The sequence below is a fragment of the Anser cygnoides genome, chromosome Z (assembly GCF_040182565.1).
Source record: "Anser cygnoides isolate HZ-2024a breed goose chromosome Z, Taihu_goose_T2T_genome, whole genome shotgun sequence".
Taxonomy (NCBI): Eukaryota; Metazoa; Chordata; class Aves; order Anseriformes; family Anatidae; genus Anser; species Anser cygnoides.
This window is the reverse complement of record NC_089912.1, coordinates 35,587,496-35,602,562: the sequence shown is the minus strand read 5'-3', so window position 1 is coordinate 35,602,562 and position 15,067 is coordinate 35,587,496. Positions and strand designations below refer to the sequence as shown.

The 15,067-nt window shown below is 38.5% G+C and overlaps 1 protein-coding gene and 1 pseudogene across 2 annotated transcripts in view; one reads left to right on the top strand and one right to left on the bottom strand.

The window, feature by feature from the left end:
- The window catches only part of FBN2 (fibrillin 2), a 189,890-nt gene that overhangs the window by 57,143 nt on the left and 117,680 nt on the right, over window positions 1–15,067 (top strand). The window contains exons 7-8 of one of the 2 annotated variants that reach the window (XM_066989050.1): window positions 3,056–3,181; window positions 12,077–12,202. In XM_066989050.1, coding sequence (XP_066845151.1) covers window positions 3,056–3,181; window positions 12,077–12,202 — 252 coding nt within the window. The remainder of the gene's footprint in view (window positions 1–3,055; window positions 3,182–12,076; window positions 12,203–15,067) is intronic. The other variant, XM_066989051.1, reaches the window with a different exon arrangement.
- On the bottom strand, window positions 13,804–13,957 carry LOC125180418 (U1 spliceosomal RNA; annotated as a pseudogene).

Sequence of the window (15,067 nt, the reverse complement as noted above, 5' to 3'; positions counted from 1 at the left end):
TTGGGTAATTATTATTACTGATATCTTAAATAAGATGCACTCCCTCCTGAAGTACCGTATAAAAACTGAGAGGATTTATATTTCCTGAGCATTTTTGTTAGTTTTCTGAGTAGCAGTCCACTCATAAGGAAGGGAAGCTGAATTTGTCTGTGTACATGTTTACAGGTAGTTGTGTAAATACTGCAGGCAGTTACGTAAATCCTGCAGGCAGTTACTATTTACTGGGGAAACTTTCTGCAAAAGTAAAGAACCTTTTTTCACTTGCCAGGCATTGTCAAGCCTATGAACACATGGAAATGTTCTGCCTAATCTGTAGCATCTTGAACTTCTGTGCGCAGAATAGCATCCAAAGAGTTATTCGTCTGATTTTGTGTTTATGGCAAAAAGCTTATTGTTTTAATATGGCTGGGGTTTAAAAGTGAGACTGAATATGCAGTTAATAATGATAAAACTTGTGTGGCTTAGTCTTAATTGTCAGAGATATATGAAGTAAATAAAAACACGCTTGATTTCAAATTTGTTGTATTTTGAGAAAAAAAAAGTATTCTTACATCTTCAAACGGCATTTAGGAAGCAGTTCATAAAATGTGCCCATTTAAGAAAGTTGTTTCTCCTTTCTGCCTTTTCTCAGTTTTAAAACACTAATGGACTAACATGAGACCGTGTTAGGCAAAAAAAAAAAAAAAGGGCTTCAGACTTGTATATATATATATATGTTTTGTGTATATAGATACATATTAGACTAACAGTGAAGTTGAGTGTACTCATTCTCTTTGCACTTAAATAAAACTTAAAATAGTTAACAAATAAGCCATTCACAAATTAAGATTGATATTAGCACAGAAAGGTGAGATAGCTGATGTGATTCAAGATTTGCAGGATCTCACTATACATAATGAGACATTTGTGTTTTCATCACTGGACAAGCATTACACTGTGTTGCATGATTGGGACTGGCTTTTCAGACTTCAGCAGAACTTGATGTTTATTTGTTCTTTTAACACCGTACGATTAATACTGAAAGAAATAAATGGGATCACTAAATCTTAAAATGTTGTTCTGTTTAAGGCTTCAGTGATACCTTTTCTGGAAATTATTCATTTCCTGCTGTTACTGCCATTAATTTATTATTACTTGACATCTTTGACTTACAAAACTATGAAAGATAAACAGTGGTTATTTTTAACCACTGATCTGCTGACATGGTTGGATTAATTTAAATAAACATTAATAAATGACAGAAGGCACAGGCATACCCTGTGTTTTGAATGCATTTTGAGGCTCAAAGGTCAAAAGGCAAACACCATATTAGTTTTACTCAGAACAGAGCTACTGGGTGGGCTGGGTGTGATTAAATGATGAAACTGATATTCTGTCTAGATGTTGCTAAATTATGTTCAGATTCATTACTGTACTTCAGAGCAGAAAAGTTTGCTTTCTGGGTAAACAAGATTGCTCCAAGCACTAGTTACTTAAAAGAAAACTGTTTCCAAAAAGTTCATGCCTCCAGTATAGTCCTTAATCCATTTACAGTCTCTGTTGCATTGGGAGTCTGTACTGTGCCAACTATATCAGCACCAACTGAGGAAGAAAATGCAAACTTTTCCAGCAAATGTACCTAAAAACAAGTCTAGTTGTTTAAAAAAAATAAAATGTTGCCTTCTTTCTTGAGTATGTGTGATTATATCTGCTTGAATGAAAAAGCAAGGGAATGGACTGGCCTACTGAAGGCTATATCTATAGCACAAACTCCAGGAGTAATAAAAACCAAGGAAGTGCTATACTCTAATAATTTAGGTGTAATTTCAGCATCTCCTGAGGTCTTCCAGATAATGAACATCCTCTGAAACATAGTACTGCATTCTGCTATCTATACGTTTCTGTGGAGAACTAGAAATATCAGTTGATTTTTACATCTTCTGTGAGTTGGCAAACAGTTTAACAAGGAAGATTACCTAAAATCTTTTTCACAAAAGAGTTTCTGCAAGTTTTGGAACAAAACTTCCAAGCCTTCTCTCCTCTATGAAAATTTGGATGCATGTGAAATTTTGCTGTGAGGGAATTAGTTCAATTGATTAATTCTGAATTCTGATAGCATAGCTTAATGGAATTTTTAAATAGCTAGAGCTACTGAGAAGCTAAATTTTCACATATCTATCAAGCATCAGTCTGGAGCCAGTTCTGCCTTTCTTTGAATACAAAGAGCTTCACTGTCTTTTAACACTGGTTATTTCATAGAGGCCTCAGGCCGCTGTGATCTTCCATATTATTTTCACAGCCCATTAGCACTTATACAAAGATTCTTAGGATAGTTTTTTATAAAACAACCTTACAGAAATGTAGAATGTTTTATATATAAACAAATGAAGAGTGGAGAAAAAATACAATTTGAATGGGAAACAGCACTTACTGAAATACAACAGGAAAATGCTGAAAGTAAGCTGTAAAGCCAAAATCGCAAATACATTTTCTAAGAGCATTAATTTACTGGTGAAAATTCAGCCTAAAGAAATCTATGAAATTCTAGCCTTAGTTGTTACTTCAGTAAATGAAGTCTGTGCAGATCATTTGCAGTACAACTTGTCCTGGTTGAGTAGCACCTATTTTGTATTGACATCAGTAGTTTGATTTCTGTCCATAAAATGGATGTCCTGCAAGAATTATCATATCTAGTAAAAGTGGGTAGCGGGGTAGTCCAGATGTACAGGTAGGGGTCCTTTAAAACTAAGAATCTGTTTTTTGTAATGACCAATGCAAGCAACAATCTGAGGGTATGGGATACCAACAGTATGTTGTATATATTTAAAAGCTGTGTGAGTCATAAGTCAATATATGGAAAAGTTTGAGTTTATATGGAATCAAAAACAACATGCATGAAGGTCATGGTCATGTTACTGCTGTTACTGCCTTATTCTGTGGTGGTGCTGAAGTGGAGAAATATGCTGGGGTTTGTTGTGGTTATTTTTACAAATAATTTCAGAGATGACTGCCCATATGCAAGAGCCATGATGGATTTTTGTATGTTATTTCCAAGTAATCTTTTTTGTGTTTGTAGATGTTGATGAATGTCAAGCTATCCCTGGAGTCTGCCAAGGAGGAAACTGCATTAACACAGTAGGTTCCTATGAATGCAAGTGTCCTGCTGGTCACAGGCAGAATGAGGCAACTCAAAAATGTGATGGTAAGTGATGTTGTCAGACAACAAACCTAAAAAGTGATTAAATAAAGCATTAAAACAGTTTGGTAATGAAAGAAAAAGTAATGAATAGTTGCAGTGTCTGATCTGAACAGACATAACAGCATTGTATAGTGCCTTGTGTTTTTTCTTGTGCCACAATATTGTCTTCCTATTTTCCTGTTCATATTTTGCATTAGACATTTTTTCTGTCTGATTTGTGGGTAAAGATGGCACTCAGCCTCTTTCAAAATGTTAAAGTATTGATAAAGAATGAGTCTATGAGCTCTGTATTACAGTAACTGGGTTATTAGGATTTTGTTTTCTCAAGAACGTCCATATGTTCTAGTACAGGTAGGTATTGTCAGCCTACTGACTATGGTATGAAAAGCAAATGTGGTAATGACTGTAAGAAATTTCTCCTGTGTGTAGTCTGTGTTGAAGAGCCTAGTTAAGTAAAAAAATACATAGGAAATGTCTTTCTTTGGAGACAAAAAAATCAAATAGACCGTGTTTTCTCAGTAAATATACTGGTATAATTAAGAGCTGAAATTCTGTGTAGTTTAGAATAGCGTAATAGAAATTATCTGAATATTTGTGAGTTTGATGAAGACTTCTCTGAAAAACTACAACTCTGTCCCAAACAATGGGTAAAGATACTGTCATATTTAAGTTACATAGATAAGACAACTGCTTGTTCAGTGCTTTGGTTTGTGGTTAGGCAGCAATTCAGATATGTTACTATATTACATTATATGTCTATTCAGTTACAAACACACACATGTTTTTTACCCTATTCTTGAAGTCACCTGAGTTTTCTGTAGTTTTGCCTGCACTACAGAATTTACAGAAATACTAATACCATAGGTTTGAAAATTGAATTTTCTATGTGAAATGAACCAGATTGCATACGGTGTTGTTGCAAGTAATACCGAAGAGTAGATAAAACAAATATCCACAGTTATTTTCTCTGATTCTGTCCTTAGCTCACCTTTCAATCATTTTCTGTCCTTTGATATTGGCCAGTTTCAACTGCTGCTCTGTGCACAATAATATTCCTGTCATCAGTTGTTTTAGGGAAGCCTGGGTATATCTTCTCAAACCCTGCAAGAAACAGCAGTAGAGCTTCAGCCAGAGAAACAGAACTCTGAAGGCTTTTCTTGCCATAACTGAGGAAAAATAGAAGCCACCTGTGTATATGCCATGCATGTACACATCTATATATACCTAGCTGTATGCAAGAGTGTGCCAGTTATATACAGAGGCTTAGGGCTCTACAGGGAGCATAAAGATACACAGTAAAAGCAGGTCAATATGAACTGTGTTGGAAGCAAGGGAGTTTTGCTAGAACATTGGGAAAAAGACTGTCTCCATGCCTTTGCTACTGCTAATCCACCAGTTGCTGTTGCATTTACCTGAAGCTGGATCACTGACTCTTATAACTTCCTTTTTGTTTCCTTATTGGGTAGTAGTGGCAGCAGTAGAGGCTACCATTTTTGTGTCTTCTTGTCACTTGCCTTTCTACCCATAACATTTCTAACTCCAGAAGAAATTCTGGTAAATTATAAAAGAAAACAGAAAACTGTGATTAGCACTCATATATGATAATTGGGAACCAGGTTAGGAAAGGGAAAGAACCACTCCCTTTGAGGAACTGTTGCCTGTTGTTCAGCTGGAGAGGCTCTTCTCTAGTGCAGTTAACTGAGAAGTGCTTTGCGTTGTCTTGCTCCAGCTTCGCTAATCAGGGCAGGGCTGCTTTAAAACCTGTTGCATATCAATATGTGAAAGAAGTCTGTCAGGGATGGAGCTGAAGTAGATCAACTTCTCTTAGCAAATTCTTTGTTTCAGGGTAGGTTGTCAAAGGCTATAAGTTTTTCTTTTAAGTCAATGTATCCATTACTCAGAATGTTGTCGAATGATGGTATTTAAAAGTAAGCATTAGTATTAGATGAATCAAAACACAAAGTATGATGATGAAGATATGTAGTAATAATCCAACATTTGTTTCTATTGCTTTTTTTCTGATAATGGATATTAATCATTTGGAAAGACAAATTGGCAGCTATCATTAACAGTTACATGCAACTTAGTTTTTGACTTGAAAAAATAAGCCTGGCATTTTATATCAAGTCAGACATGGTGCTGTACTGATGTCAATATATGACTTGCACACCAGAGCTAATTGTTTGCTGAATGAAACAGGAGAGGTGGTTACACAGGACAGTTATAACTTGCCTCAGTTATTAACAGCAAGACTGGCCTTCAAGTCTGAGAAACCAGGGGGAAAGGCTGGATCAAGGAACGTGTACCCTTGGTAGAAAAGGGTCAGGATGGGGAAAACATAAGCAAACTGGACCATTCATAAGGCCATGGGCTCTGATGGGATGCACCTACAAGAGCTGAGGGAGCTGGCAGATGTCATTGTGAGGACCCTCTCTATAATCTTTGGTCAATCATGGCAACTGGGGGAAGGGCCTGAAGACTGGAGGAAAGCAAATGTCACTCCTATGTTCAAGAAGGCCAAGAAGGAGGACCTGGGGAACTACAGACCAGTCAGCCACAACTCGACCCCTGGAAAAGTGATGAAGCAGCTACTCCTGGAAACCATTTCCAGGCACATGAAGGAGAAGAAAATCAGCAGGACTCACAGATTCACCAAGGGGAAGTCATGCTTGACCAACCTGATAAGCTTCTCTAAGGAAAAGACGAGCCTGATGGATGAGGAGGGAGCAGTGGATATTGTCTACCTGGACTTCAGAAAGGCCTTTGGGGCCTAAGGTGATGGGGTAGAGTGCACCCTCAGTAAATTCACAGAGGACATGAAACTGGAGGGAGTACCTGATTAAACAGAGGGTCATGCTGCTGACCAGAGGGACCTTGACAGAATGGAGAAACGGGCTGACGAGAATCTCATGAAGTTCAAGAACTTCATGAAAGTTCAAAGCTCTGCACCTGACTGGGGGGAACAACCCCAGACACCAATGCATGCTGGGGACCATCCAGCTGGGCAGCAGCTCTGCAGAAAAGGCCCCCAGGTTCCTGGTAGACACCAAGTTGAACATGACCTAGCAATGCACCTTTGCCACTAACAAGGCTAGTGGTATTCTTGGCTACTGTACACAAAGTATTGTCAGCAGGTTGAGGGGGATGATCCTTCCTTTCTACTCAGCATTGGTAAGGCCACACCTGGAGTACTGCGTCCAGTTCTGGGTTTCCCAGTACAGGGAAGACACAGACATACCAGAAAGAGTCCAATGGAGGTCTACCAAGACGATCAAGAGCCTGGAGCACCTATTCTGTTGGGGGAGGCTGGGAGAGCCTGGACTGTACAGCCTAGAGAAGAGAGGACACAGCAGGGATCTTATCAATGTGTATAAAACCTACCTAGAGGATGTTGCAAAGAGGATGGAGCCAGGCTCTTTTCAGTGGTGTCCGGTGCCAGGACAAGAGGTAGTGGACACTAGTTGTAACACAGGAGGTTCTGTCTAAATATGAGGAAGCCTTCTTTACTGTGTGGGTGATGGAGCACTGGAATAGGTTGCCCAGAGAGATTGTGGAGTCTGCTTCCTTGGAGATCTTCAAAAGCTGCCTGCACACATGGACCTGGGCAACCTTCGTTAGATGTCCTTGCTTGAGCAGTGGGATTGGACCAGATGGCCTCCAGAGGTCCATTCCAAACTCAATCAGTCTGTGTATTTTGTGAATTTGTATCTGACCAGCTAAGAGCACAGGTACAGTAAATGATTATTTCGACCCACCTTAAATCTAACTGACATGATGTATTTTGTTAGTATCTTAATGATATCATTAGCTCCTAAGCAATGTGCTTCTGCAAGAATGGTTACACAGCAGTTAGCAAGTAAATGAACATCTACTCTTTTCAATTTTCTTTGCATAATGGTCTGTTTTTACCATCACTTTTATGTTATATGGGACATTAAATAAGTCTAGGTATGGTGATTTTGAAAAACTCTAGCAGTACAATTTTCTTTCAGTAGAATTCAAGCTTAAATTTACTGAGTATCAAAATATAATCTACCTAAAATTCAGAAACATTTGCTTGTAATCATACCACCAAATATATACAACTATCAGAAAAAGAAATGCAAGTGTTGAATGTTTTCCAAAGTGCAACTGTGATGTCTCACTCAGAAGAGTGGATTTGAAAATTCTAGAACTATGATCAACTTATCATTACAAAGTTGAAGGAAAGACAGCTGTAATTACTAAACAAATGTATAGTGTATTTGATTGTGTAGGCAATTTATAGTTTAGAAATGTGTGTTTTGTTGTTGTTACTGATCTTAGGTGCATGCTTTCAGTTGCAAAGCTTTTCACTGGAAAGCTTTTATTCAAAGTGGTATTCTCTGACTTACAGCTGTTTATTTTGGCAGCACTCTTTCAGCTTGAGAATGTTTAGAACTTTTTGTAGTATTGAATGTAATGATTACACTAATGTTAGAGAGTACTTTCGGCTTTTTTTGATGAATACTTAGTTATTCTTGTTTATTACAAGTGCATTTTTTTTTTTTTTAATTCTGTCAGCCACAGTATATTTATTGGTATTCCATAAGACTTCTAGATCAGGAGTAGGGAAATTGAAATTATTCCCATGCCAGCTGCTGCAGTGTTAGTACAGACTTTTCTAATATGATAAATATATCATTAGAGCAAAGACAGCATTTAGACATCATTTGGACATCTGATATAATCCCTAGAAGAGCTCCATGTGAAGGACGAGCCATTACCTCCTCTGAGATGAAGTTAATACATCAAATAAATACATTCACAGAGTATAAAAGGCAGGTCATTCATGCTACTTAACAGATCCAGGCAATATTCTAAAATGGTAACTGTAGTGTGATGTGTCAGATGAATCCTAGATTTATTGTTCTAAAAATTGACATCATCAGAATAAATTAGTGTTAAAATAAATCATATATTCAAGTATGAAAGTATTGAGTGTTTTCTGAAGTGTGTAAGTTTCTCTTAAGATCTGTTGATCTGAAAAACTCACAATCAATCCCTTTTCTGCTTTCAAAGAGAGACTCAGAATTCAAAAACAAACTGGGAAAAAACTTCCATTACATTGGGTGCAACTAAACCAAACACCTATTTTCTTCACCTGAACCCAAAAACCAGAATACATATTCATCTACCTTCTTTTGCAGCTGCAATATTATGGTGAAGCTATGACACCATTGGAATAACTGTGATGCCATTCTGACCAGTGTGTGTAACTGGAGTTCTGCAATGAAGTGATGTAGTCTCTTTAGGGAAGACGTGAGGAATGGAGGAGGACTGCCTTTCGTAAAAGAAGATATGCTCAAATGTAGAGTTCTTCTATGAAATAGATGTCAGGCTTGTGGGCCAGGATCAGAGGAGAGGCTAGTAAAGGTAACACTGCAGTAGAAGTTATTTTTACAGGCCACCAGGTCAGGATGAGAAAACAGACAAAGTCTTCTTTAAGCAGTTCAAGGAAGCCTGTAGATAACAGTTACTGATTCTTCTTGGACAATCCCTGAAATCTGGGGGAATGGCAACACCGTGGGACAAAAGCTGTCCAGGAGGTTTCTGGATGGTATCAGGGACAATTTCTACATGCAGATACCTGTTAGGCCTAGCAAGTGAGCAGGTGTGACAGTCTCTTAGATCTGCTACTCCCAAACAGAAAGGAATGTGTTGGGGACATGAAAATCTTACGTCAGCCTTGGAAATGAAGTAGTAGAGTTCAAGATCCTGGGGGGATTGAGAAAGGAAAGCATCAGAGTACAGACCCTGGACTTAAGGAGAGCAGACTGTGACTTATTCATTGGACTGGTAGTTGTGATCCTGTGTGATCCTGTAGGGAAGCAGCTCTGAAAGGCAAAGGAGCTCACGAGATCTGGCTGTTCTTTGAGAATAACCTCTGCCAAGCACAAGCATGGTCTGTCCCAATACCCAGGAAAGCAAGTAGACTTGTCAAGAAAGCAGGCTGGCTAAACAAGGAACTCATTACTATTTTTTAAGAAAACACATAAATCTATGGGTTTGGGTTATTTTTTCCAGCTGTTTTGGAGAAGCGGGCTTTTTAGCCTTGTTTGGTCTGTGTCACCAGATGCTGGTATGTACTAATATTCTGGATGACAGCGTACACAAATAATTGCATGTATTTTTGTTGGCCGATTGTAGATCAGAATTCTGTATATGTTGTTTCTGTCTGGCATCTGGTAAAGTGCTTTGCTGACAAAAGTAGGACTTGCTCATTGATATGTGTCCTTCCTTATGAAAGTGGTAATTAACGCATTCTTTGCATTCTACTTCTTTAACCCATCTAAAGCTCTGCTTAATAGTTAAAAATACTATTCAGCAGTTCTCCCTGATAGTATGCACAGGAAAAGGTGAATGCATTTTTAACTTGTATCTGCATAAAGGTTTGTGGTACCTATGGGACTACGCAGGGTAGAAGTAAAACATCACCTGCAGTCTGAAACATTTGCTGTGTTTGTTGCCTATCTGATGTGATGTTTCAGTTTGTGTGTTTATACAGAAAGTAGTGTTATTCTTTAAAAGGCTTACAGGTTGTGAAAGACATTTGCTGCAAGAAAGATCACAACAAGGCATCCAACCGGTTTTGGTTCTGTTTTGATTTACACACGTGATTTCATTTCATTGGATGAAATCATATGGTAAGCAACTCACCACATTATATATATTGTCTTCAACAATAGTAAATTAATGCAAGATTTCAGAGATTTCCTGGGGAATTGTTTGGTTTTGACTTACACCAACATTTCAAATTCTGGAATCTCTATATTGATTAACTATGAAGTCCTGAGTGAAAACATTATTTCTTAAGATTATTTTTATTTAGGGGAAATTACACTGTCTTTTCTACATACTTGAACAGATGTCTCAAATATGGGGAATAGTTGTTATCATTTCATAACTATTTCAAAGTAAAATTTAAACTTTTTGTGTCCTCTGAAATGCTTAAATAGCCTTGTTAAAAAGACAAAGTTTTTGCTTCTTTTGATTATGCTTCATAGTGTGAAACAAAAAACAAAGGTTACAAGATGCTTGTATGTGTGGATTAAAGTAGTTTGAAGCAATGTTACTTGTGAAGTGAATTGTCGTTTCTACAGTGACACTCAAAAAGACGTCACTAGGGACAGGCAGGGTGCTTTGTTCACCTTTACAAAGAACAGGTCTCACATTCTTAGTGTTCTTGTGCAAAACTTAATTTTCCTTTGCGGTACTTGAATGTCCACTGTATATTCATATCTAAAAAGAGTTCTTTATGTGTGGAACTTCCCACAGTGGGGAGTTACCTTTTTAATATAGAACCTGTGTGTACCAGATCTTTTTGGCACACTTTGTTTTCTTTGAGTTTTCAGTGTGGAGAATGTAGTGGGGGAAGAGGCACAGTATTCATCACATAAAAGCATCCTAAGAAATAACAGTGGATAAAGTTTCTTCCTCAAGTTGTCATTGATCTCAAGGCAATTTCTAGAGTGGCAGTGTCAGGGAAAATGATGATCTTTATAAAAGTGCCAAGACTTCTTGCTGAGAATGTGAAGAATCAGTGTCATCAGAAGATAATTTCTGCCATTTGCTCTTTCTGATGCTTCTCCAGAATTATTTGACATGAGACAGTCTGGGTTCAAGAGTCTGATCTTTTTATTTATTGATTTAACTCTGTTTCACAGTATGAAAGAGTCTTAAATCAATACTGCACCCAGAAGTTTACAAACAAGTTAAGCCACAGCCTTGTATCAATGACTACCCTTGGTATTAAGCCAATGAAAACTTGTGGTATCTTATCATTTCAACTGGAAACCATAACTCATCTCAAGCTAGTTAGAAAGTTGGCCGTTCTTTCGCATGTTTTCTCAGAAGCCTCCTGCGTTAAACCTGGGCCACACTTCACATTTTCTGAAAGCCATTTGGAAAGCTAATGGACAGAAGTCACTTAAAGCCAAAATCAGGTTGCTAAACAGGCCCTAAAAAAATCCAATATCTAAAGATTGTCACAGTTGCAGAATGAATTGGTTACTTACAACAGCTCATTTGTATGAATGGTCATGACACAGTCTTTACCATCATGCTGTTTTCCTCACTTGTATTTCTTCCATCCCAGTTTGCTCTGCTGTGCTTCACTTTCTCTAAAAGTACAGTCAGATTGCTTCCTCTGTTGCTTCTCACTGCCTTCTTTTGCTTGTGCTGGGACACCCCTCTGTGCTCTTAGTGCTGCTGCTGTGTGCCCTAGAGCTCTTAGTTATTTGCAGTAGCTCATTCATCAGCTTGATGACATCTCAATTTCCATGGAGTTACATGCACTATTTGTCAGTGTTTAGATGAGACCACTGTTTTTAGTTGACAGAAATGTTTGAATGGATTAAAAAGATCTGAAAAAAATGAAAATGTGACATTTGGTCTATACTTCTGAAGAGCCTAGCCAAAATTCTACCTTATATCTGAAGTACTAGAAGAAGGCCAGAAAGCTGTTAGATCTGATGAGCAATATTTTTGAGGTCACAGAAACCCATAGCTGTCATGCTTGGCTGCTGTACTATCTTCATTCATTCAGCTCAGAAGCCAGGTGTGTGTTTTTGTGTTGCCTTGTAGCTGCTGCATTTTTCCTAGAGATGGCATTCAGTATGTGTCATTTAGTGGAAGTCCCAGTCTACCTCTCTGGGACTTGAAGTGGTGTATACTTGGAACCTGTAAGAAAGGCCTGCATTAGATAGCAAACAAAACAATTTGCAAATGCACCCTTCACAGCAGCTTGCAACTAGCAGCATATTATTAAATCTGAGCTAAATAACAATTTCACTTCAGAGAAGCTATCTTTCCTTCTCTTTTACAACAATATGTGCAAATGTTTTGCTCATCATCCTATGTATTTTCCTTTTTGAATAGATATTGATGAATGCAGCATCATCCCAGGAATCTGTGAAGGTGGTGAATGTTCTAACACAGTGGGAAGTTATTTCTGCATCTGCCCCCGGGGATATGTCACATCTATGGATGGCTCCCGCTGTATAGGTAGGTGTTCCATCCTGTAGGCTTGAAGAGCTCTTAAGGTTATTGAGGCAATTTATACACAGCAGCAGGACTTCAAGGGGAGAATGCTAGATGGTTGGGACAGGACCTTGATATATGCTAACTCACTAGTATCACTCTGATCCAACAACTTAAAATTCCTAACATCTTCCTTCTCTCATGGTTGCCACTGCAGCAATCTTTATCTAGATTGTAGATCTCTCTATGTCAGCTGTGCTGTAGGCTGAGAACTCCTGCCAGAGATCTGGATTTTTTTACGGGAAAAAAAGGAATGAACCTCTCTCTCTTGGCAAACATAAGAAATGTTAATTGTATTTCTTCTTAAATCTGCATCTGATGAAACCAAAGGCTAAGCTTACTTCAGTTCTAAAGGAGCAAACATTTATTTTAATACCAAGCAAATTCGGTATTTCAAGTTCCATCTCACATAGGTTAATTTAACCATTAGAAATCACTATGAGACATTAAATAAAATATGCTGAGTTGACACTAATTTGGCCATAACAGGTTATATAACAAACCAAATATTAAGTTTCAGTAGGTTGAACATTTTAAACGGCAATTTATTTAAAATCTGTTTCTATATTATTAAAATATATATATATATATATATATCACAGAATCATCTAGGTTGGAAGAGACCTCCAAGGTCATCTAGTCCAACCTCTGACATAACACTAACAAGTCCTCCACTAAACCATATCACTAAGCTCTAAATCTAAACGTCTTTTAAAGACCTCCAGGGATGGTGACACAACCACTTCACTGGGCAGTCCATTCCAATGCCTAACAACCCTTTCAGTAAAGAATTTCCTCCTAACATCCAATCTAACCCTCCCCTGGCGCAACTTTCGCCCATTCTCCCTCATCCTGTCACCAGGCACGTGGGAGAATAGACCAACCCCCACCACACTACAGCCTCCTTTAAGGTACCTATAGAGAGCGATAAGGTCACCTCTGAGCCTTCTCTTCTCCAGGCTGAACAATCCCAGCTCCCTCAGCCGCTCCTCGTAAGACTTGTTCTCCAGACCCCTCACCAGCTTCGTTGCCCTTCTCTGGACTCTCTCGAGCACCTCGATGTCCTTCTTGTAGCGAGGGGCCCAAAACTGAACACAGTACTCGAGGTGCGGCCTCACCAGAGCTGAGTACAGGGGGACAATCACTTCCCTAGCCCTCCTGGCCACACTGTTTCTTATACAAGCCAGGATGCTGTTGGCCTTCTTGGCCACCTGAGCACACTGCTGGCTTATATTCAGCCGACTATCAACTAGTACTCCCAGTTCCCTGTCTGCCAGGCAGCTTTCCAACCACTCATCTCTCAGCCTGTAGCTCTGCTTGGGGTTGTTGTGCCCCAAGTGCAGGACCCGGCACTTGGCCTTGCTGAACCTCATACAGTTGGCCTCAGCCCATCGGTCCAGCCTATGCAGATCCTCCTTCAGAGCCTTCCTACCCTCAAGCAGATCGACACACGCACCTAACTTGGTGTTGTCTGCAGACTTACTGAAAGTGCACTCGATCCCCTCATCCAGATCATCGATAAAGATGTTAAAGAGAACTGGCCCTAGTACTGAACCCTGAAAAAACAGGGGAGAGCACGAACGCAGTCCCCCACTACCACAAATTATGCAGTCGGATTTCCCGCATTTGGGAAAATCGCAGGGGTCAGCATACCCGGAGTGCAGGGGATGAGCCTCGCCCTGGGAAAACCACCTGCCTGATCATGGTGTGTGTTAATTTATATCATGGATCTTCTCATTAGGTTTGTTTTGTACAGCTGCAGATGTGCCGAATATATGGTATAAAACATACTGATGAATTAACTGAAAATACTGTTTATGACAGTAGTGTCATTTCTAGCTCTCAAGCGGGTTTTCTTATTTCAGACATCTCAAAGCACTTTGTTCTCATGTTGGGAAAGGGATGGAAATTCTGAAGGGAGTTCCAGATTACAGATACATGGAGTACGCCAGCAGAAACACAAGACTTGCAGGAGATTTCACGTTAATAATTTTTTGCACAGTGTAGTCTGTTTTTATTACCAGGTTCATCTGGGGAGTTCCAAGCTTTAAATGTATTATGTCTGGTCCCAGGAATAGTGACAGCCTGTGATTTCCAAGATGATCAAAATTTTGATGGATTTTAGCATGTTTTTACAATTCAGTTTCTAAAGTCAGCTCCCAAAACCAATTGCACACAAAATTGTTTGCCCTAATCTGCTAAGACAAGCCCTTATGTTACAGTCTTTCCCTTAAATTAACTTTGTCTGGATGTTCTTGTGTTCTCAGGGTTTACAGTACTAGAAAAAATAGTGCTTAGGAGAAAAGTGAAGAATGTAATCATTATAAACACATACTTTATTTTTCTCAGTTTAAGATAAATTCTTACTTTTCACCAAAATATCAGGATGTACACAGTTATTTTAATTCATACCATGTCTTTCCAAATTAATAGAGTTTTTATCCCAGTCAATGTTCAGAGGTGTGACAATGAAAGACCTAGGATGTATCATTGAAAGAACTAGGATATATAATAAATACTGACATATTTATTTAATTTTCACATGGGAATACTGAAAATACAGTAATATGTTCAGTCTGCCTTTAGCACATACATGGTTCTTCCAATTGAAACTAATTATAGTTGAAGAAATATTCAAAGGGAAATAAAAGTTCTCAGAATTATTTCTGGCTTAATATAATCTGAACTTTAATTCAAGAAAAGAGGAGTAGCTGTCATAACAAATCCTATCTTAGCTGTGAAAATTACCAAGTAATCATGTTAATTGTTTTACTGTCTCTGTGGATAATGTTAGACATTTAAAGCACTTACTAAATCTCATACTAACAC